At 46.2% G+C, this 24,384-nt stretch overlaps 1 protein-coding gene across 5 annotated transcripts in view; it reads right to left on the reverse strand.

The window, feature by feature from the left end:
- The window catches only part of VLDLR (very low density lipoprotein receptor), a 31,805-nt gene extending 9,532 nt beyond the window's left edge, over nucleotides 1-22,273 (reverse strand). The window contains exons 1-10 of one of the 5 annotated variants that reach the window (XM_060102237.1): nucleotides 21,853-22,259; nucleotides 21,548-21,687; nucleotides 8,921-9,040; nucleotides 5,238-5,360; nucleotides 3,722-3,844; nucleotides 1,685-2,056; nucleotides 1,459-1,581; nucleotides 1,247-1,369; nucleotides 683-802; nucleotides 453-578 (exon numbers count right to left, since the gene is read on the reverse strand). In XM_060102237.1, coding sequence (XP_059958220.1) covers nucleotides 453-578; nucleotides 683-802; nucleotides 1,247-1,369; nucleotides 1,459-1,581; nucleotides 1,685-2,056; nucleotides 3,722-3,844; nucleotides 5,238-5,360; nucleotides 8,921-9,040; nucleotides 21,548-21,629 — 1,312 coding nt within the window. In that variant the 5' untranslated portion in view covers nucleotides 21,630-21,687; nucleotides 21,853-22,259. Of the gene's footprint in view, nucleotides 1-452; nucleotides 579-682; nucleotides 803-1,246; nucleotides 1,370-1,458; nucleotides 1,582-1,684; nucleotides 2,057-3,721; nucleotides 3,845-5,237; nucleotides 5,361-8,920; nucleotides 9,041-21,547; nucleotides 21,688-21,852 lie in introns of all 5 variants that reach the window. The other 4 variants (XM_060102235.1, XM_060102234.1, XM_060102233.1 and 1 more) reach the window with 4 other exon arrangements.
- Between the last annotated feature and the right edge of the window lie 2,111 nt (nucleotides 22,274-24,384).

Genomic DNA, 24,384 nt, shown 5'->3' on the forward strand with positions numbered 1-24,384 from the left:
CCAAGTCCCCTCTTCCCAACAGAGGAGCACTTAAAAAGTGAGGGCACTGCTGAATGCCTCAGGAGTACACTTGCTGAAGTCCATGCCCTGGGACCTGCAAGCACTTCAGCACTTCCTACGGTTTAAGAAGACAGCCCCAGAGTCACAGCATTCAATAAGAGGGCGGATGATGATAAGTTACTTATTTGAATTATGTGAATTGCACTCAAGTTCTGGAAGCAGCGAGTAAGCAGATATTCAAGGTACCATATGCAAAAGGAACTGACCAAGGCGGGAGTCTGGGGCAACAATTTGCTATTTAACCTATGATGTCGCACTGTGAGTTTAGTATCATTGCTCTCAAGTACTTTTTAAATTTTATATTTCGTTTGACTGTTGTAGTCACTGGCTGTACCTTTCATAATCATGTACTCATAAAGGTACCAGAGCAACACCAGTCCAAGTCCATTTACCTACTGCCTTGCACACGCCAGTGGCAAGATCCATTTGATAGCCACGACTACATTCACACTTGTAACCGCCTTTTAAGTTGATACAAATTTGACTGCAGATTCCCGGATTTTGGCATTCGTCAATATCTAGGAGGGAAATTAGAATTAGTCTTGCTGTTCCTAGATAACCTACGGAGATCTACTGACCTTTCCCATCACCCCCGGGGCTTGGGCTCTGTTCTTCGACTCACCTCCACAGGTTTTCCTATCTATCAGTTCAAACCCGGCTGCACAGTCACATTCGTAGCCTATAACTAGGTCTTTGCAGATATGGGAGCATCCGCCATTATTAACCAAGCATTCATTTACATCTGAAATCAAAAGGTAGTAGAGTAACTCAACACTCAAATGGATATTTGTCCTATTAACATTTAAGATCCAGGCTGTTTGAGATAACTTGTCTAGATAGTCTGGTCAAGCCCATGATTTTTCTAAGATCTAATAATCGGTCTTATAGATATGCATCTCAGCGTGTATTGGGGGAAAAGTAAACCCAATCTCCTTGGCATGTTACCAGTTAGTTAAGCAGAATTTAGTCAAGTTTCTCTATTGCTGGTTGGTTCTCTTGAAGGGGGTGAAACTAGGAACTATTTTGTCACTACTTCTAAGTCATAAAATTTCACTTTTAAGCCCAACAGTTGAACCTAGTTCATTAAAGTAGTTTACCCAGGCATTAGGCAGGCTCCAAACCGCATTAGCTCTGCCGGGTCTAATTCACCTTCCCACATCTGTCCTCAAGCAACCCCTTCACTTACGACATTCTTTCAGGGGCTCATCACTCCAGTCCCTGCAGTCCTGCTCCTGGTTACACACTTTACTGATATCTACGCATTCCCCGCTTCTGCACTTGAATTTCCCAGGGCCCAAGCACTGATTGACTACAAAGAGAAACACAGAAGAGAGATGCCATTCGTGGGTCTGATCAGAGCAGTCCTTTGACTAACAACCCACAACTAGGGACCCTTACCATTTTTGCAGTTGACTTCATCAGAACCATCGACACAGTCTCGGATGCCGTTACACTGCCTGCTGCCGTGGATGCAGCTACCATCCTCGCACTCAAACTGGTCAGGCTGGCAGGTTCGGGAAGCTACAGCGGGAGGGAACGGCAGGGGGTGAAGCCAGCCAAAGCGTCTCTGGTTGATACATGGGAGAGAACTGAACGTGCCATACTGATAAGGAAAGCTACTTACGGCAGTTGACCTCATCGCTGCCATCCTTGCAATCAGGATCCCCGTCACATCGCCACTTCTTGTGGATGCACTCGCCAGAGCCACACTGGATCTCGCTGGCTGGGCACTTGGTGTGGATCACTGGCTGGCGGCCACACTGCTCAAGGGACTCATCTGACTGGTCCGAGCAGTCTGCGTCGTCATCGCACACCCAGCTGATGGGGATGCAGGAGGAGGTGCTGCACTGGAACTCGTGGGCCCCGCAGGTGGGTGGGGTGCAGTCAAGCTCGTCACTGCCGTCGCTACAGTCATCCTGGCCGTTGCACACGAAATTCCTGGAGATGCAGCGGCCACTGGAGCAAGTGAACTCATCAGGGCTGCACGTTATGTTGCCTATTGAGAGAGAGGATGCCCCACTGAAAATGCATCCAGACCTGTCCTTTCAAGCATCTTGTCCCAAAGTCTAACATGCCGATCATGGATCATGAATCCCAGCTTTCTTGCCTAACTTAAAAGCTAAAGTCAGATTATATCAATAGGCAGTTCTCAGAATACTAGGAAACAGTCTTACCATGTAAAAGACGCTAGGACATTTGAATAAGAAGAGAAACGTAGGACTGAGAAAAGAGTTGAAGACTAGAAATTAATTTGAGATGAGATGCATCTTAAAGGGACAGTGATGAATAACTTAAACTGTCACAAGAGACTTCATTGGGGAAGGCAGACATGAGTTATCTTTAAATGGATATACTGCTCATCAGGCCAGGTCACATATCATGAGCTGAGATTATCATGCATCAGGTATATAAGCAAACATTCATTCATAATAAGCATATGACACCATCACCAAAAAGTAGCCCCCATGTATTATAACACCATACACGGTTCCTTCTCTTTTGGTCCTTCCAACCAGGATCAGGAATGACAGGTCTTCAATACTTTCAAGTTTTAGAAAGTCACTTCTGGGGCTAGAACCGCAATCTAGCAGCCAGGTGCAATAATAACGATAAGCTAGTCAGACTAGCCAGTTTGTACTTTGACTCAAATTCCTGCCAGATTAATTAAGGTCAAAAATTGGTGGTGATTGGGGTGGAGACCACGACTCTCTTGGGAAGCAAAGTCTGGATTTAAGAGGGAAACACATGGCAGTGCCACAGCTTGCCAATCCATAAATCTCAGTTCTAGGATTAAATGCCAAAACTCATTGGACTAGGTGCAGTGGTAATGACCTCAGGAGGTGACTTCTACGCGCAAGACTGGTGTTTCAACTACAAGTACCCTCAGCTCGTTGTACACTTACTGCATCAAGAGGCCTGTGCTTGTCAGTCTCAGGAGGCCCTATAAAAAGGGCGGTAGCTTGAAAGAACATTCAATGCAATGTTTGTTTAACCTAGAGATTTTCCCAGGGCCTCACCTTTAACATTGAGCATTTTATTACATATTTTCCAAGAGCAGAAACATGAAAGGCTAGGAAACAGAGTTCGCTTTTACAGGCAGGAACTGTGATAGGAGACAAAGGTACCACCAGTTGGGTAGAGTTATCTTTGGGTATCTGCCAGCAAGATGTTAATTCCTACTTCTGTGCCAGTTTAACTTTTGGAAAGGTTAAAAGAAAAACTAGTTTGGGGGCTGAGAAATGCTTGTGTGAGACTCAAGTAGTTTACTCCACTAAGCAGATCCAATTTTCGACCTAGGGATGTGTTTGCTGGCCTTAGTCCCTTTCTAGCTTGATTGAGCCGAAGTGAGGAAGGCCCACGAGTTACTGTCGTGGCTGAGACAAGAGTCCACACAACTGCAGCTTTACTGAGCTACTTCTACATGGAAGTGCCTTGGCTGACTTACCTTCTTATTTCTATTTGCCTAGAAGAAACACCCAAGCAAGCAATGGTCAGTTACCATGCGAACTTCTCTCAGAGTTTGAGGGCACTTAGGAAGGACAAGTAGTAGAGCAGAGAGTGAAGTCATTAAAAGGCAAGTCAAGTCAACTGCACCTTCATGCCCACCCTTCTTTGAGCAAAAGGGTCTTTGGGATAAGCCACTCAACACTGATCTTCTTACCACAGTTTTCTTCATCTTCTCCACTGTCACAATCATTTTCACCATCACATCTCCAGGACACTGGGATACACTGAGTGGAACGGGCGCCACAGCTGATTTCATTTATGCGGCATGTTCTCATATCTGTTGATGATATACAGTCTCAAAAGAGCCTCCAAACTCATGAGGGCAAAGCTGCTGCTCCTGTGCTGCCTGGAAGTGGTGACATCTGTAACTCAGTGGCCGGGCACACGGGTGAAATTCGACTTACTAGCTGAAGCCTGGGCAGATCCTTCGACAGCTCCACGGCTTGGGAGCCATGCCAACCTAGGCTACCTGGCAGTCCACCAGAGAGCCTTGACCGTGCTACTCCGTCAAGGTTCCATGGTGTGCGCAGTCCTGGCTTTTGTTTTACTTGGCGTGGTTATGTTCATTGGCTGGCCTGCTCCTTGACCATTATTTATCTGCTGGGTATCAAGTGACAGACCAGATACTGGCAACCTAATCCCAACTTCATTAAAAGCCAGATGGTCTATCACCTATGAAGTCTTCCTTTGCCTGGATTCCTTCACAGGCTTCCTTCACAACCTCCTTTCCACTGACATCTTGCAAAGTAGGGACACCCCCTAATTCTTGACTTTATGGGGTCATCCCCCACTAAAAACTTGGGCTGAATCTTTATGGAACCTGTCCTCACCTATGGTAACTCACTTCCCTTGGCCAATGCTCATATAACTTCCCTTACATCTTGCCTGGAAAACTGAAATTAACACACATCTCTTCCTTTCTGCTTGATTCCAGACCTAAACTTTGTTCATGTTAGACGTCCACTTTTAGTGCTTTAACAGGCCTCTACTGCCTTAAAAGGAACACTGAGACTTTCTTCACCAGGACATGCAAATGATTCTAATTTAACAGTCCCAAATCATCTTCCTCTATGATCTCATAGACTTTTTCCTGAATATCAGCCTAAGGACACACACGTATTTGCATACCTATGAAGTTTCTCTTATTTAAGAACAAGCTGTAAGCTCCCTACTTTAATAACTTTATGTTACATGTTTCTTAAAAATTGCTCTATCATCCTTTTCTAGTCACCTTACCCCTTCAGTAATGGATTTTTTTTTTTCACAACATGAGAAGCTGTGCATCTAAAAGCTTATACTTGGCCCACGGGGGGACCCTCACATCTTGACTTAGCTTCCAGGACCAGAGTACCATCCACTCAGAGTCATTATCATCAAACATTTGAAATCTATGCACCTAGTCAAGGAGTTCTTGAATCTTCTGGCTTCAGTCTTAAATGTTCAATAGTGAAGCTACCCAAGAGAACGTCAGTCTTGTTAGACTAGGAAGAACATTCTTTATGTTTTTAAAGATTGGCTGTTAATGAATGATTTGACTGACCTTGGAGTCAACTGGCCTAACTTTAAGGGAGGCCAAGGAAAACTAACCAAGGTTTAGATTATACAATACTTAGAGCCATGAGACACGGAACAGCTTGGAAAAGTTCAAGTCCAAAGCAAGTCACACTCACGGCACTGCTCTGGGCTTTCATCAGAACCATCTTCACAGTCGGGATCCCCATCACACTGCCATCGGTTGGGAACACACTGGCCATTGTTGCACACAAAGTCAGACTCGGCACATGTCTTCTTCACTACGAAAGGTGATTTGCAGGGTTAAAGTTGAAGTCACTCACCCAAGAGCCCTACATTCCCACTGGGGGTACAACTGCATTTTGATATGTTTTACTCTAAAAAATAAATCTGAGTCAGTTAGCACTCAACTGCCAATATCCAGGAGAATCTTAGAAAAATCTTCGGTTTTTTCCCCCTTTTTCCCCAGAGGAGGAAGGTAATCATTTGAGAGATTTAGAGGACACTGACGTCAAGGGATCCGTTATAATGAACTTCTTGCCTGCTTGCTAACATTGAGATTAAGTAATAATTTTGTTCTTTTCATGCATTTCTTCCAAGTCATTCAAGTTTCACAGTCAAACGACTGGATCATGGTATAACTGTTCTAGCAGCATCTTGTAACAACACATGGGTTTAGTGCAGAGGCAGAAGACCCAGCTCCAGTACTGAATACTGTCACCCCTACAGGTCTACTGGGGCAGAGGAACCCACTGGGTAAGAAATAGAGAAAGCTCAAACCTGAGTATAAGAGAGGTTGTATTTAGCATCCGAAGGGTGGGCTCACATCAACCAGCTAAAAGTCACTGAGCCTGCTATGGAAGCTGCCAGCACCTGTAACTGACTACTAGAGTTAAATAGCCTAAGACAAGGTATCAGTTCTGCTACTAATTCTTACTAGGGCAGCCTTTTCTCCTTAATTAGGGTGATCATGCAATCTGTTGTCCAAATTGACGCAATCTCAGTAGAAGGGGGACAGTGTTAATTTTCCCGGGAAGATAAGCGTTGACCAGGACTGTGCTAAGCAAAGCAGGCAGCTTGGTCATCCTACCTGTGAGGAAGTCGGGCAGTAAGAAGGGGCTTGACAAGGAGCCACGTCGGGTATTCTAGGGTCATCCTTCTCAGATTATATTCTTCTTTGCCCGTGTGCCTATCCTTTCTACTTGAATCTCCAGTTTAAAACATTCTTCTCTAACGAATATTCTGTAATGGGAAATCAGCTAAAAGCCAACAATTTGCTGAAAAGATGAAAGGGACCACCTCAAGTCAGGGGTTTAAGCCAGGTACAGCACTCAGAGTTCAGAGTGTAGTAAACCAGACAGCCGCTCTGGGTTAGCCTCAGATATTGTTAATGGGGAGACACTGATTATAGTCAATTTCTAGAACTCAAGATGGGATGATCAATGATGATGATCTGAAAAGGATTATTTATCTCCTCAAATTGTGTAGCCAAGGGAACATGAAAGGCCATATGACTTTAGATTCATACCTGCTTCTAAAATCACTGAAATACTCAAACACCAGTGTTAACAGTTTAAGTGATATCCAAGGCCCGTCTTCTCCTGAGCATGCAGGAAGGTGCCAGAGGGTCTCAGAGTCAGTTATTGTAATTCCCCCTGTGATACTCTTCAGAAGTTGCAAAAGAGAGAGTATGGAATGGTTGTAAAGAGACCTCATGAATTTAAGAAGTATAAGATGTTACAGGGATAGATGTTACAGGATATACTACAAAGTGAACAAGATACACAGGGTCAGATAGATTGCTAGGGTTCCTCTCTCTCCATTCTGAGCACAGACTGGGAGGGTAAAGATAGGCTGTTTGAACTGGGCCTTGAGAGGTGGATAGAAGTTTAGATGTGCCACAGGGGAAGAGAACTACCAGTTCCATTCTTGGGGTATCCAAGTTACTGATGTATCAGTTCAGCCTAACGCTTGTAGAAGAATGAGTTACTAGGACTGATAGAACATGGCTTGCAGAATCCAAGCTGAAGTTGACTAAATATGCTAGTTGACATGCTTGAAAGAAAAGGCCCTGCTGAAATTGTAACCAAGTTCAACATCAAGAGGTTGGACAGGAAAAATAGGAATTGGCTTTGGAAGTTTTAAGTAATTGTGTAGTTTTTCCCTTCCATGGAGGAACATCTCAAAATAAGCATTCAGAACTTCCCCGACAAAAGCTCCCACTTTCCTTCTCTACCTTCATATCTGAGAGGCAGAGACGAATTCTGGCCAAGAATATATTTACTTTTTCCCACTTTGCATGATCTTGACTGTAGGTACATCTACCTCCTTACCTCTTCCAAACCTTCCTGTTACGTGGCTAGAATTGATTTATGCAGAGACTATTTTAGGAAAAGCCAGTGATGACCCCTACAATGACTCAGGTTAGTTTCTACTGAGGTAGTCAAATGGTAAAGTAAGACTTCACACCATGGAGAGAATAATTACTCTCTAAAAAAAAGAAAAAATGGGTTTTGCCAAATGTAGTTTAGCACAGAAGAATGGCTACTTACACCAAGAGAACAGTGGATAAAAGTGAGGTCCTTTAGTGAGAAAATTAGTGAGAGAATTATATCACACAGGTAATCCAGAAAGAGCATGGAACTCAATATCTTGTAGAATAGATTAAAATCTTAGTGTTAGAATGCAAATGATATAAATGTGTCACACTGGAGAACTATTCTTGGTCCTGAGACTGGAGATAAGCTGCTTTTCTGATATTGCAGCATGGGTTTACTCTGCTTCCAAATGAGCTGCTAATTTACATATTGGCATGCAGACATCCATGATACTGCTCTGAGAGCTCAAGCACAGGACTGTCTGCCAGTATGTTTATACTATAGCATTTTAGTAATGATGCATGAAGAAGTAGGTAAGGGCATAACAAGATGGCAGTTGATGAAATCTACATTTAGCTTCTATTTTTCTTTTGGATTTTTAGTTTGTATAGTGGACATCTTTATGTAACGTCTTTTAAAAGGCAAATGACAATGTTATCACAGACATTCACGAACAACCTTATTTCAAGAGTTTTACAACACAGAACAAAGGGATCATAAAGCAAACTTCAGCGTGTATTCGAGGTACCTAAATGCCATCTTGACATGTAGTTCTCAGCTGTCCTGGCTTAATGAGAGGTTACATAGGTTGCAAAAACAGGCATTTCTCATAATGATCTTTTAATAGATGCTGATCAATGGGTATGATGGCGTATCCCTATTTTCTTGGGGGAGAGAATGTCTTTCATCTTGCCTAGTGCTTTAAAATCAGCATCTCGGTAGACAGGGAATTAAAAAAAGAATCCTTATCTGATCTTTGATCTGGGCTGGCTTATAGTTTGTATACCAGGAGTTAATTAATTCCTGAAATTGCAGGGGATTTCTTACTGTCCACGGCTTGCTTTTTGGGGATTGGAACCATTTGAGAATTAAAAAAAGAAAGTCTGTTCTAAGCAATCTTCTGTCTGTCTCTATTCCTGGTCCTCCCTTCCTTCCTCTAGCTTCCTATACCCAAATTTTGTCTGATCTAAGATCAACCGGGTCTATCATTTGAAAGGAACTCCACTGTATCTTCAAAATTCCATACTCAAGTCGCTAACTTGACATCAAACACTCGATCATATCCCTCCAGACCAGGAAGTATAGAATCTTTGGACTCGAGTTCAAAGCAGTTCTTAGGAGTGGATTCTATTTTTCAGAATCTCAATACATTTGTAGAAACTAAGATATAATATCATCATCTTTCTATACAATGCGTAAGTCCTAGTGAGGTGGCAGGTGAGACTGTCCAGCTCTTTACTCACCACAGTTCTTTTCGTCACTGCCATCAGCACAGTCTTCGTCCCCATCGCATTTCCACAGCAGCGTAATACAGCGGCCATTTGTGCACTGGAATTGGGAGGGTTCACATTTGGCTTTTCTTCCTAAAATCAGGAGGGAACACTTAGCTAAGCTGGGACACAAGGATGGTAAGTTAGAGATGCTGGTTACCTGAAACCCATGGATAGGAGTCCTCTTGGAGGGACAGCTGCAGACTCAGAGGCTATAACACTGTAGGGGCCAGAGCTGGATGGGCCTTGGGGCAGTGACTGACAGTAACTGAGTTCTTAGCTGGGCACACACCATCTGGATAAGACTAGATTCCCCAGCCTCTCTTGCAGGAGGCATAGCCATGGGACTAAGTTCCGGCTAATGGAATGTAAGCAGAAATGGTGTGTACAACTTCTGGGAAATACCATCAAAGGCACAGGGAATCCAGTTTCCTTAATTTTATTCCTTTCTGGTTCCTGAAAACTAGGCGCGGTGGCTGGAATAGTAATCTTGGGTCAATGGAGCCAGACCAAGATAGAAGGAATGTAGACTGCCCAGAGACTGCAGGTGGCAGGGCAGGGGATTCACCCGTGGACTCATTTCTCCCATTCCTTTAACTCATTTGTGTCGTTATAATCATGCAGCCAAATCCTAATCTTTTTTTTGTGTGTGTGGTACGCGGGCCTCTCACTGTTGTGGCCTCTCCCGTTGCGGAGCACAGGCTCCGGATGCGCAGGCTCAGCGGCCATGGCTCACGGGCCCAGCCGCTCCGCGGCATGTGGGATCTTCCCGGACCGGGGCACGAACCCGTGTCCCCTGCATCGGCAGGTGGACTCTCAACCACTGCGCCACCTGGGAAGCCCCCAAATCCTAATCTTTTAATGGCATTTCTTGTCCGCATTCTATACTGTTACTCATCAATGATGCTTCTATTACGAGCAAAGTAAAGGATATTTAGAAAAGGCGTGAGGTTTAATACATGGTTCCTCATCTCAGAATTTGAGGTCTAATTGGAAAAAGACATGTTTACAAAATGACTCCAAGATAAGATAAAAAGCACGAAGAAGGTACAGTTAAGAGGTGAAGGGAGATCATTTTTTTAATTTAATTTTTATTTTATATTATAGTTGAGTTACAATGTGTTAGTTTCAGGTGTACAGCAAAGTGATTCAGCTATACATATATATATCTCCATTCTTTTTCAGATTCTTTTCCCGATTCTTTTCCCACATAGGTTATTACAGAATATTGAGTAGAGTTCCCTGTGCTATACAGTGGGTCCTTGTTGATTATCTATTTTATACCTACTAGTGTGTATATGTTAATCCCAAACTCCTAATTTATCCCTCCCCCCACCTGCACCTTTCCCCTTTGGTAACCATATGTTTATTTTTGAAGTCTGTGAGTCTGTTTCTGTTTTGTAAATAAGTTCATTTGTATCACTTTTTTAGATTCCACATATAAGTGACATCATATGATATTTGTCTTTCTCTGTCTAGCTTACTTCACTTAGTATGATAATCTCTAGGTCCATCCATGTTGCTGCAAATGGCATTATTACATTCATTTTTATGGCTGAATAATATTCCATTGTATATATGTACCACATCTTTATCCATTCCTCTGTCGATGGACATTTCGGTTGCTTCCATGTCCTGGCTATTGTAAACAGTGCTGCAATGAACATTGGGGTGCATGTATCTTTCTGAGTTATAGTTTTCTCCGGTATGTGCCCAGGAGTGGGATTGCTGGATCATATGGTAGATCTGTTTTTATTTTTTTTAAGGAATAGCCATACTGTTCTCCATAGTGGCTGTACCAATCTACATTCCCACCAACAGTGTAGGAGGGTTCCCTTTTCTCCACACCCAAAAGGAGGTCATTTTTAACTTAGTGATGTGAGAAAAACAAAGCAAGGTGGGAGCCACAGACCTGGATTCTATTTTTCTGAAACTCAGTTTTCCTATGCTCAGTGTATGAATATAATTCACATAATGGCATGAATGAATACTTGGAAGTAGGGCACTTAGTTTTTTTTGCCTGGAATGGGACAGCTGACATTCAGGTGTTTCCTATCATTAGCAGGTCTATCCTTCTGGAGGATGTAACTTCTTCGAGATAAAAGGCAAAGATCTGGTTGCTTACAGCAAATACACTGCAAATATTTGAGAAAAACAGTGGAGCCATATAGTTCATGCAGATTCCTTAGGGGGGTCTTCCCAGCAGAAAGCCTTGCGACTTCCTGTACCTTTCAGCATCTGCAGCTGTGGCATGTGGGCATAAGAACAGATGCTACAGTGACAAGCACAGACTGGAACTCTTGTGTCATGTACACAATGCTCTAGTTGGCATCCGTACTATCAGCTACTCCCCACTGTCTGGGAACATTCTATACTGTGTGGCTAATTCCCAGGGAGATTAAAATTCGGTCCGTTTACCATATGGGTGTGTGGTTACTTAGGTACTAAATGTACTCATTTAAAAACTGTATGTACCACTCTGCCCGCAAGAGTGTAGTTAAGCTAGGACCCAGATACAAAGCAGGATGAATCAATGGCACTTCCTATCTGTGGTTCATTTTTTATTTTATTTTATTTTTTATAATTATTATTAGTTTTTTGGCCACACCACGTGGCTTGCAGGATCTTAGTTCCCCGACCAGGGACTGAACCCAGCCTCCAGCAGTGAAAGTGCTGAGTCCTAACCATTGGACCACCAGGAAATCCACCCACGCGCCCCACCCCCACCCCTGGCATTTTAAAAAATTTACCATGTTAACCATTTTTATTTATTTATTTATTTGGTCGTGCTGCGTGGCTTGAGGGATGTTCCCCAACCAGGGATTGAACCCGGGCCATGGCAGTGAAAGCCTGGAATCCTAACCACTAGGCCACCAGGGAACTCCTCTTCCTACCTGTATTTCCTACTATTCATCCAATCCACAAATATTTTATTGGGCACAGAAGGGGGAACAAGGAGAGGGTAGAGGCTGTCAGGAAGCATCGCACGCTAGCTTTTATACCGCGAAACCAAGTATGAAGTGCCTGGCTGCCTCTCACCCTCCCCCTTTTATCACTGGAGTCTCGAGATAGTCTTAATATTCTCAATGCTGGGGCTATCTGTTCCAGGGCCCACTGGCTGTAGTTCTTTATCCCCACGACCTCTGACTGTTGTAGGAGTGGTAAGAATCTACTTAGAGTACTTTACTTGGAAAGTAAAAAAAGACCAATTTATGATAGTCAGAGAACAGAAATATACATATACTTGGAAAGAAAAGTCAGGTTGCAATTAGAATACCTTTTTACAAGGTGTTAGTTACCAAAGGTTTTAGCTCTTTGGTCAAAATGAGACAAAAACATCGATGTTGAATCTATGCTGTCAAAAAGGTAACCATATAATCCGACTTGGACAGGGACTTAAAAGTAGGCGTCAGATGATGGTTTTCCACTTGGGGTTAGGTTACCTGGCAGATCTCTTTAACAATGAGCCTTGGTTGTAACTACAGATTTTATAGACACTCAAGCTGGCCTGGGATTAAATATGGGCGAACAATAGCCTAAGGCTGGTGTTTAGTCCACTATCACCTTAAGGAAGCTCTCTGAATGGAACTGTAACATACAGGCAATCAACAGTAATAAATGCTGGGTTAAAATCCCAGTAATGCTGCTTTAAGAGTCGCTGTTGAGTGGGCTCAGGACAGACACAGGCATTTCCTTAGTGTTTATTCCAATATCTCAAGACAAAAAGGAGTTTAATTTCTACCTCTTATCTCAGACGTTTCCACTTCACCCAAGCTTCTGCCCGAGGGTCATAAAGCTGTGTTTTGACCATGACCCAAACGACTCTCCATTAAGAAAGGAGAACAATGGCGTTAGGACTGGAGTAGCTGCTAACCAACCATCCCTGCTTCTTTAAAAGAGGAGAGTGGTGGGAGTGGGGGTGGGTAAAGCTAGCTGGCTTTATAAAGGGCTCTTTCTTCAAAGAGAAGAGAAGAAAGATCCTAAGCTCTATGGCCGCGCCTCGGTTTCTTAAGTTTCCTAAGCACCTTGTTTTGAAAGATTGCTCCTGGGTAGAAGGGACTCCCTGGTTCTGTTTAATTCCCTGCATCGTGCAAAGCGGGGAGAGCTCAGCCACCTGATTGCAGCATGGTGAGTTTTGTGCCCAAGTTTCAGGAAGATTCTCCCTTTACACCTGTGGTGCCTACCTGGGAATGCTGCCGTACAGAGCTCCAAAAGAATCGAAAACACCAGACGAGTTAAGCTTTAGGTTTGCAAAGCTTTGGGGGATTACAGGATTGTAGGCCTGTAGTCTATTTCCATCCATGACAGTTAAGTCTCAAGTTCAGCATCATATGTTCGTAAAGAGAACAGGGTGAGCTTGAAATGATCGACACCCAAGGTCCTTTCAGTGCTTAGGCTAAGCTAAAGCCAATGATGCCTCAAAAAATAAATTACAAGTAGAAGCGCTCGGCATCCTACAACCCAGGGTCTATCTGCTCAGAAAGGTGAAAAGTCGGAGTCAATGTGATTTTTAGTGGGTTCCTCAAAGTCACAGGGTTCACAGGAATGCCTTGGCAGCATCGGGGTGGCTGCACTCAGGGGAAAGGCTATGACAAGCAGGGAACCTGGGTATTCCGCCTGTTTCCACCAGCGTTTCTTTTCAACATTGGAGTTCTGTGTAAGAATTTGAAAAGGGTTCCATAACTTTAAGAAATCAAATGGTTGGACTAGATCTGAGTTTCCTTTCAGCTCTAATACTTAGGATGAATACCCCTACCCCTTTGGGCCAGGGGGTTGGAAGTCACTTGTACCTAGTCACCTACACGGCTATTTACACTTGTAACGAAAGACTGAATGCCCAGAAGAGTTGAAGATTTCCTCACTAATTCTGCGCTTACACAGTTGATATCAGACTCTGCAAACTTATTTCAAGGCGCCCATGTCCCAGGAGCCTTGCTTACCTAAATAGTTAACGCTGCTACCCAGACATGTTGGCAGTTCACTGGCTCCAAGCCACTCAGGGGTTTTAATGCATTTAGAAGTCAGCCTGCCGTTGTTGTCTAATTGTCCCTGCAAGGGTTAACATGGAAGAACAGTACGTAAGCTTCGGTTAAAAAAAAAACAAAAACTGCATAGATCTTACAGTAAATACCAAGCCTTCCAAGTGGGCTACGAAGTTCCCCGTGGGGCTCCGAGTGGCACCTTTGCAGGAGTGCTCCAGAAGGGATGCCCACAGTAAGGAGATGTTTCTGCGTGTCAGGCTCAGACATGAACTTCAGCCTGCACAGAGGGGCTGCGGCTGCCATGCTGCTGGGACTAGCAAGGCCAAGTGTTCACATCTTTCACAGCCCTCCCATTTGCTCGAGTGTACGGGTGTTATCATCTCCTGGAATTTTCTTCAGTCCATTTGTTTTGGCACTTCTGGGTCTGCCAAGGGCATTTATTTTTAGTCCAGCTCGTTCCTACCGCTTGCCACTTGAACGCCAATCTTTCTATTCATAGGCTAAAACTCCTTTTAGGACAAGCAGCTTTTCAAGTCAGCAAAGAAGTTTTGCTACAAGGGAAGAAGGTTAGTAAGAGGAACTGAGGAAGAGGAACTGAGCTGTATTCGGGCCTTACAGACAGCCTCTGAAGCCTTGTGAGAACCAGGCGGGGGCCAACGAAAAACTGGGAAATACTTGGGTTAATCCTTCTGATTCACTCAATCCTACGGTTCAATTGTCAGTTTTCCCATTTACGTTAGAGTGAGATGATCTTGAGAATCATGGATAAATAACTTAATTTTTATTCTTAGCCAAACACTGTTCTAAGACCTCAGTCTCTTAATTGAGTTAATTCTCAATCCTACACAATCAGCGCTACTGTTCCCCTTTTACATACCAGGGAACCTGTTCGGGGAAGGGAGGACAGTATTTGCCCAAGATCACCTGGGGCAGAACTAGGATTTGAACTCAGGCAGTCTGGCTCCAGATACCATGTGATTGAGCACGCATACCAACTAGAGCACTTGACTCAGGACCACTTCCTTCCAGAATATTCTGCTGACTTGTGATGTGGGTAGTAGTGTCAGTTTAAATTAATCCAGAATTAGGTACTATCACTTGTCAGGATGTCACTGTCCTAACAGAGCCTTATTGTTGAGATAGAGCCTACCCTCCCGTCCCCATTTTGATTTTTAAAAAACGCTGCCTCAGTATCCCTAGCAGGTCTTTTCCCAGAAGGACTATAATGCTTGGTTTTCTTGTCTAGAAAGAGCTAAGGCCCTCCTGATATATTTGGGAAGTTACTAGTTTTGTGGGTGGTAAAAGTCAGTGGTTCTCAAGATCAAGTTTGTATCAGAAGCCCCTGAAGGACTTACTAAAACCCAATGCTGCCCCCTCACCAGAGATTCTGAGTTTGTAGGTCGGGCATGGGGCCCAAGTTTGCATTTCTATTGAGTTCCCGGAGGCTGTTGACCTTGCTGGTCCCTGACCACACTTTGAAACCACTGCGGGAAGGTTAGGAGGCTAAGATTCTACCCGCAATGCGGGTGACTACTTCATTCTCAGGGTTGGACTCTATAGTACTCACCCCGTAAGTCGTGTGCATCACTGGATGGACATAGGTGACAACTGCCAATCTAACAACAGAGATTATGACGACGAACTTTGTGCCATTAGCTAAAATCTACTTGGATATCTTTTTTTTTTTTTTTTTTTTTTTTGCGGTACGCGGGCCTCTCACTGTTGTGGCCTCTCCCGTCGCGGAGCACAGGCTCCGGACGTGCAGGCTCAGCGGCCACGGCTCACGGGCCCAGCCGCTCCGCGGCATGTGGGATCCTCCCGGACCGGGGCACGAACCCGTGTCCGCTGCATCGGCAGGCGGACTCTCAACCACTGCGCCACCAGGGAAGCCCTACTTGGATATCTTAATAGGCATACACGGTAAAGAGGTTCTTCTAAAATCTGTCTTCCCATCCCCATGTGCCTGATCTTTGACCCACCACTTACTCTAAATCAGTAGTCCAACAGTGAGCCTAGATTCTTCTCCCCTGACATTTTGCCATCAAGTCCTGGGCATGTCCAAGCACTCATCTCTCACTTGATCTAAATTTCTCTCTTGTTCCTCTGCCTCCAGGCTGCCACGTTCTCTATCCACATCAAGACGGTGAATCAGGCAGCCAAGAATGGCCCAGAGTGCCACGGATGGGATCACTTGCAGGCTTCTCACGGGCTCTAGGATTGAGTCTAGTTTCCTACCCATTTCCCCCGGCTTCTCCCTATCGCTTACCACCCATTCAAATGTCATCCTTGAACGAGGCCCTCAGTTGCTTTCTTGACCAATTAGGTGTGGTCTGGCTGCTTTCTCACTGTCTCCTGTGCCTGTCACAGAGCTGTCACGTACTTAGATGTGCTCACCTACGTGTTTCCATCTCTACAAACGGAGATCCCCTATGGCAGGGCCTGGAATGTGTCTTTGTAAGTTGGGACCAGGTGCCTGACGTCTAAAAATTTTTTAGGCACTAGCGAGTATTCCCCAATGCATCCGTTGATTTGTTAGTTCACTAATAAAGTTGGTCTGAACTACAGATTTTTTTCCCAAAGCATTCTTCCCAGGTTTTCTGAACTTGAAACCAAGTATGAGCAGTTGTTTCACTAGTTAGCATACTTTGAAAGACTCTTAGGTTACAAAGGCCACAGTTCTCAGTGCCTAGGAGGGTACTTTCACCTCATCTTCAGAAACTTTATCATTTAAAAACAGAGCACTTTCCTGCACTGATATATCAGAATGAGTGTGTCAGTGTGGGTACGTCAGCCTCGTTTCCACGTGAGGAGAGAGGTTCCAGCACGCAGGGAAAGTTAGAAATTTCAGGGCTTTTACCTCTGACGGATTTTTGGTAACATTGGCAGCCATCCATGGTTGATTGAGTGCTATCACCTTTGTAGGATCATCTGCAGAGATGGACTAATTCCTGGCTTTGTCACATGACAGTCTTAAGTTCTCGGTGATTTTTGAGAAATCTTCATAAGCTGTAACCCACGTGGCATGTGGGACCTCCAGCAATCTTCAGCTGCTACCTGCCTCTTGTATGATTAAGTCTTGACCACTGGGTCTGCTCGCCTCCATCCAGAGCTTCTGTTCCAGGCTGTCTTTGGATCACTGATTTCCTGGTTTGACTTCCCCACTATACTAAATGCCATGAAGGAAGAGCCCAACTTCTTGGTCACTGTGTCGCCTATGCCTGGTGCTATATGGCATGTGGTGGGCACTCAGTAAATGGAAGTCAAGTGGTTTTGAGCAGAGGTTCAAAGGATGCTGGCATCAAGCTACCACCTACTTAGGGAACCTACAGATCAGTTAGTAGCTCAGACCTTGGAAAGGTATCTTAAGAAAACTAAAGATTAGAGGCAGTCTACAAAAGAACTTATTTACTCATAGTATCTGGGGGAAGAATTATAACACACGAAGTAACTTGCAAATGTTGTCTATCACCAAGGGTTTTATTGCCTCCCTTGTTTGGCAAATTACAAGCCCCACCCGATAGCCCACCCCTCCCCCTCCCACAACCATGGTCCTGTCTTATAGTTTCTGCCCCCAAAGTTCTCTCTTAAATACAGGGCCATGAATGCCCTGTCCCTGCTCTGCCCACCCATGCAGCATCTTTAAAATACAAAGTGGGCAAAGGATCTCTAAGCAGGTATTAAGCCACTTCTAGCAGAATCGCTGTATTTATTCTCACAGCACCTGGCAGGCATTCTCTTGTTAATTTAGAGCCCCCATATAGCCATCAGGCCCAAACTTTTCTGGGAAACTTCGCATGAAGGGAAACATGTGCTAAGTTTTAAGGTATCACCTGCCATCTCATTTAGTCCCTGCAGTGCATCTAGTGTATCTAACTAGGCAGTGTTAACAATGTTTAGAATTTTTATTGAAAACCAAGAGAAAAGCTTAGCAGAGACTCCAATTTGGACTGAAAAAATGCACAGAGGTAACTGTCATTTACAGAGCCAGATTCTCCTAGAGCTAAGTCATTCCTCTGTCTTTAAGTCCTACGAAAAGCTATCAGTCTTCAGGTTTCCTAGCCAACAACTCTTTAGGTGGGCCAAGAAACTGCCCCTGGACCACTTACTTCTGCTCAACAGGTACATCTCATCCATCTCTGCCCAAGGTATTCTTGGACTCTTTCTCTTGAAAGCAGTCTCCGTGCTGTGGCCTAAGCACAGACGGGAACAAATGAAGCAATTTTGAGTCTATCACCTAACCACCTGGAGAGCAGCCGTATTAGCCCACCCTGAGAAATGCTTCTAAGGCAGGAATTTTTATCATAAGCTGCATTATGGACCTTATCATAGTCCTTTGAGGGATTTAATTTTTTATAGACTAGTAATGTGGAGGTGGCTTTCCAAAGAAAGGTCAGTATCCAAAGTAAATTTAATTATGACTTGAAATTGTATAGATGACTGCCAAAATTTGATCACTATTCCCTCTAGAGAGGGACAACTTTATTCACATTCTGTAAGAACTAGAAAATGGTCTAAATAGCTAATATCTATATTTCTATGTGGTGCGCCACGTCTTCTGGTCTCTGGACCAAAACCCGAAGTCATACGGCTGGGGGCTATCTGTTCCCTTGATCTTATGGTTGTGCTCTCCTCTAGGAGTTCTTGCTAAGTCTGATCAGTTTGACATTCCTCCTGGAACAGAAGGGGCTTGTGACTATTTTTCGCCTCTTCTAGAATTGTAGCAAAACTACTCAAGTGAGATTGAGTTTATGGGTATCCAATTTTATAAAAGGCAGAAGCATTTCTTTTGAGCATGGAGGCTGCTATAATTAAAATATACAGTATGGTTATATTGAAGTCCTAACATTTGGCAGCTCTACTGAACTTGGCCTTTATACATGCTTTAGGTATCTAGGGACTCCAAACAATTCGAGCAAAGAACCAAAATGAGCCAGGGCAGGTACATAGCTAAAGGCAGGTACCCCCCTTTAAAGAGGAGCATGCTCACATGCTCATTCTTTGATCTAGATGAGGATTATGATTATTGCCCTATCTCCTCTTGGTGCTATCTGGATAAGTCAGGTTTATTTTCCCCCTGCCCTCCGGTCTCCTATCCCTCCAGGTACTGCCAATTTCACCAACCCACTCCCCACAAGAGGAGAAGTTCCGTTGACTCTTTCGTTGGTGGTTAGCCATATCTGAATAGCTCTCATAAAACCCTGGTTCTTCTACGCTCTGGCCTTAATGAATATATGGTACCCCAGATCCTAATCTTGACTACCTAGGCTGGAGGAAAATGTCCTAGAACTCCCAGGGATTTTTTTCCATCAGGTATGCTCCATTACTGAATTTTAATTTCTCTTGTTAGCCTGACTTCAGTTCCTTGGCAGTCTTAAAGCACACATGCCCTGTCCTAGAGTATTTTAGACCAGCATCATGCAGGTGTATGGGCAGAGTGTAGAAGACCAGGGCCAGAGAGTCAGTCCATATGCCTTGGGGCTTTGAACTTCAGACAGGAGCCAGCCTGGGTTAGCTTAGGGTCAATACCTGCCTCAGCCAACCCCAAATTTCCTCCAGCTCAGAAAGGATGTGTCTCCTTTCCTTCGAAGAATTTAAGTCTTACATGGGCTTCTATTTTCCACTGTTCATGGCATATCACATATTTCACATGTGACCTAGGGGAGCAAAAGGGAGGCTCATCTACCTGATACAAGGTGAACATATGGCTTCAACTAACTCATTTCGACAATTTAGGTGCATTCATAGCGTTCTATAGGATAAAGTTAACCTCCAATGGAAAGTTATTATACATTAAATTAAAAGAATATGAAAAGAACGCAGCAAAAACGAATCTTCTCTCCCACCTTCCTGGACAGTCATCAGTGGTTTCTGGTATATCTTAGTCTTTTGAAATGATATGAAAGGTGTAATGTAAGTCATGGCACTATTCTGAGAAATCGTTTAATAAGTTAGTATTGCTCAACCATTAATGATTAATGTTAGAGTCTGAAAACGTTTCAGGGTTTTTCCAATCTCTTAGTTTGGTTACACATCAGGGGCCATCTTCACTAGACACTCGCCTTTTTTCAAGGAGTCCAGGCAGGGGAAAGCAATTGAGAGAATAGTCCATTGGAGACTGTCCGTTTTTCACGTTCCCTTAAAGATAACATTTCTCAGGCTGCTAAATTACGAGCCCGCGGAGCCACGTGACCAACCTAAACGTGATCGGGCTGCCAGCCAATCGCAGAGCGCAGAAAAGCCCGTCCCAGCTTCTCACGCTCTGGACAGTCAGAACCTAAGGGCAGGGGGCATTCGGAGACTCAAACCCCGCCCCCCCCGCCCAAGTATTGCTTGAGGGGCTGCTTGACCACACATTAAAGTTCGTTCTCACTTCAGGAGACACGTGACTGCAGGCAAGCGGGTCTCCCAAGCCACCGGGCGACAGGAGCTAGGGACTCTGGAGTGGGTACTTAGGACGGGGGCAGTTTTCCATCCCATTTCCCCAGAGCTGGCGAGCCAGCCCCTTGGTGTCATGTCGAGATCACTTCAGGGACCTGCCAGGATTCTCACCGAATCCTCTTAGAAGGGCTTCTTGTCGCCTGCCTGAGAAAGTTGTGCGGCCCCAAGTGAGAGAGTGGCTGAGGACAGGGCTCCCAGGCCCAGTGCGGCACACCGTGGGGATCCGACAGTGGTCCCCACCGCCCTCCCCAACAAGCCACAGTCACACACACCAGCTCTCCCAGCTCTCGTGCTACTCCCTTTGATCTACTGGTTAGAATGAAGGCTAATTACAGTCACCAGATTAGGACCCAATTCCTCTCGAGGAAATCTCACCGGGAACGAGGCTCAGCAAACTAACCTGATTAAGTCTTCGTTCCACTCCCCTCCCCCGTTCAGCTCTCCTGGAGACCCGAGAGGTTTACAAACACTCCCCGGAGAGCGGAGAAACATCTAGAGGTGAGTCCTATTTCAAACCTCACTCTTCCTCTAACCCGCACTACAGAGACTGCCCGGCGCCTGGGGAGTCGCAGTCCGGGTGCGCAGGCTGCGCACTTCTAGTCTCTCGGCGGAGACTCCCGGCGGCAGCCCACCGAACGTGCGGGTTCCTCAGCGCCGCGGGGAACCCCAGTCCCGGTCGGCACCCGGCGCCCCGCATCGCCGGAGGCGCCCTTCCTCACCCACCGCCCGCTCCCACCCTCCGTGAAGTCCGAGGGGCGCTCCGGGGGCTGCCGCGCACGTCCCGGCCCACTCGGCCCTCTGCCTCCTTCCTAACACTCCGCCTGGCAGAAGAGACACAACCATTGTTCAAAGGCTCAGAAGCCCATATTCCCCATCCCCGGCCAAGCGGAGTGAAAAACGAGGCAAAGCACAGGTTTTAGGGGAGGGAGTGTAAGGGAATGAAGACTAGTTCGGGCAAGGCTTTAGGACACCCCAAATCTCACTATCCCCCCAGCCTGGCTCCCGGGAGCCGCGGTGCTGACAGCTCAGAGGCGCCACCAGGGTGGGGAGGGAGAGAAGGCGACGAGAGTGGAGAGGAGCCTCCTAGGAGGGGGGTGGGCAAAAGGAGACCCGCGCCTCGGGGCCCCCTGGCGCCCCGGCTGGGTCCGGGCAGGCCGCGGAGGGGCGCGTCCTCACTCACCCGCTCCGGTGGTGCTGCTCTCCCGGGGCGCCCAGCACAGCGCGAGCAGCAGCCAGAGCGCCCAGCGCGCGGACGTGCCCATGGTGCCCGTCTGGATGGTGCCGCCGCCGCCGCTCGCTCCGCACAACAAGTTACCAGCCCTTCGGAAAGGAGGAAGGAGGTGGGGGCGGGGAGGGAGGAGGGGGAAGGGGAGGAGGGGAAGGAGTTCGAAGGGGGGGGAAAGGGAGCAGGGAAGAAGAGGCGCGCCCCCTCCCCTACAACTTGCACAATCTACCCCCCACCAGCCAACCCACCCACCCACCTACCTCCCCGGGCTGCAGCGGTAGTGCAAGCCGAGCCCGCGGGCAGAAAATAATGCAGGCGCTGCAGAGGAGGGGAGGGAAGAGGAGGGGAGAAAGGGAGAGGGGGTGGGGAGCCGAGAGCGGAGAAGACAGAAGAGAGAGGAGCCGGCCGCGGAGCACCCACCCTGGCGGCCGCTGGAGCGCGGGGTGAGGAGCGAGGAGGGGGCAGGAGGGGGAGTGGTCAGCGGGGGGGCGGGGGGGGCGGGCGCGGCGGCTTCAGCCCTCCTTCCCCACCCTCGACGCGCTCCTCTTATAAGCTCGGGGCAGCCAGGTTCCTGCGCCGGGGGTGTGTGAGTGTGCGTGCGAGTATGAGCGTGAGTGGCCGTGGCCGCCGCTGCCACCCGGAGTGCTCCCGGGGCCCAGCTGCTCCGCGCGTCCGCCCGGGGCTCACGGGGGCCCGGGGCGGCCGCTGGTTGGCTCGCGCGCCGCCCTCGCCTCCAATCCCCGGTGCCTGCCCTAATTTCCTGATCCAGGGAACCTGCCGCCGCAGCAGCTGTGCGCTCCCTACAGTCATTACTGTACCTTCCCGGCAGCCGCCAACAGTAACTGCAGCAGCAGCAGCAGCAGCAGCAGCAGCAGCAGCAGCAGCAGCAGCAGCAGTAGTAGTAGTAGTAGTTAGCACTGATGCAACTACGGAGGCTATTGCCACCGCCTTCCCACTAACGCGGCTTACAGCCCGGAGGGGGGGACTTGCAGTTTCCAGGGGCAACAAGCGTCTCTCTACCACCCTCTCCTGCGCCTCAGAGGAGGCTGGTCCTGTGAGGCTGGTAGGTAGCTTCTTCCTTGGGCTTCCTCTCTCCACTTAAAAGTGGTGAAGACGAGTGGGTCTAAACGTTTGGGCTACTTTGCTGTGGGGTTGGGGATGCCTGTCTCAGTCAAACGCTGAGATGCCATTTTTGCTAAAAATTAAGTGTGTCTTTAAGTGAGAGCGTGTGTGTAAGGAGAGTGCGCGCGGTTGTGGTTGGTCCTCTGTAATAGAATGGGACGAAAGTAACCCAGTCTGGGATGAGGAGGAGGGGGATATCGCTAGCGCAGCTCTGCATTCTCTCATCAACGATTATAGTTAATTGCTAATTGCACAAATGATAGTCGGAGGGCCTGTAATTAAAAGCTTAACCTTTTCTTGCTTGCGGGAGGGGAAACCCGGTTTATTCTTCTTGATATAGTTTGCAACATTCAATTACAAGGCTCAAGGAAAGAAAAAAGGAAGCAAAGGCAAGACTCCTGTAAAGGACTGATTCCTGTTTTGTGTCTGGCAAAATCCGGAGCCTGTAATTTGCTTTTGTGTACTTCAGTTTTCTTGCACAATTTCCCCTGGTTGTCCCCATTTAACCAGACTGGGAGGACACGCCGAGCTATTTCACCTTCTTAAATAAAGGGTTTGTATATTTTTAAAAAGTTGTTTCGATCTTGAATGATTCAAGCTCCACCGATTTCAATAGGACCTGCTCTGACGCTATTCTGTTGATGATGTGAAAAGTAGAGGGCTCCTGCCTAGCTGTATTCCTCTTGTCTTGGTGCTCCAGGGCATTTGTCAAGGCTAACCATCAGATGGGATGTTTATTAGGATCTTACTGGATCCAGGAGCTGGAGAGGACAGGAAAATTCTAGGTCAGGATACACTTTGGTGGGGTCAGAGGATACCCGGATTGTGAATGGTCTACACGAAGGGGCTTGACTCTGTCAATATGTATTGGTGGAGACTTGTACTACAGTTCATTTTGAACTCTGTTTTGCTCGCTCTGTGGTTACACGTTTGATACAAACTGCAGCACATGTGTTGCGTGTGAAACTGAGTTGAACTCTGCTTTATGTCATTAGTAGTGAAGATGCGTGCAGGTGTTGCTCACCTAACAGGCATTAAGGGATGGTGGTAAAACAGGTGTGTGGCATTTTCAATATTCTCGGGGTTCTGAAAGAGCACATTAATATAGTCATGTGGTTTGTTTTTAATATTTTACTCAGATAAATATGTATACTACATATATATGGTATATATGGAACACTGATGGTATAATAAGGTTTGCCTTTGACATACACGTTATGCTTTCTGTGTCTCCAAAGGATATAAGTAAACTGTTGGTGCACTTAGCTGCGGCTCCATGTTCAATCCTGTAGCTCTCTTGTTGGATCAAAAGGAAGCATAACTTTTGGCTCCACCTCTCATTGGCTGTGTAACTTGGGAAAATCTCAGTGCCTCTCTGTGCCTGCCTTCCGACCTACACACGGAATACAAAACCAATTCACTTAAAGTGCTCTGTGGCCTCAAGGACCAGCTCTCTGCAAAGTGTTAATTATTAGAAGGAAAGGTTGTATGGAAGAGTGAATTTGATTAATATAGAAAGTAACCGAATAACCAAAATGATAAATTTATCATGAGTGGAGACGGGTGTGGTTGAACTAGGCTCAGAGAGGCTGACGCTGCTGCATACAGAGCCTTCAGGTAAATGCGTAGGCAGCCCCGCTCCCACAATCGACCACGTTCATTAAGTTGTT

Source organism: Mesoplodon densirostris, chromosome 6 (genome assembly GCF_025265405.1).
Source record: "Mesoplodon densirostris isolate mMesDen1 chromosome 6, mMesDen1 primary haplotype, whole genome shotgun sequence".
NCBI lineage: Eukaryota > Metazoa > Chordata > Mammalia > Artiodactyla > Ziphiidae > Mesoplodon > Mesoplodon densirostris.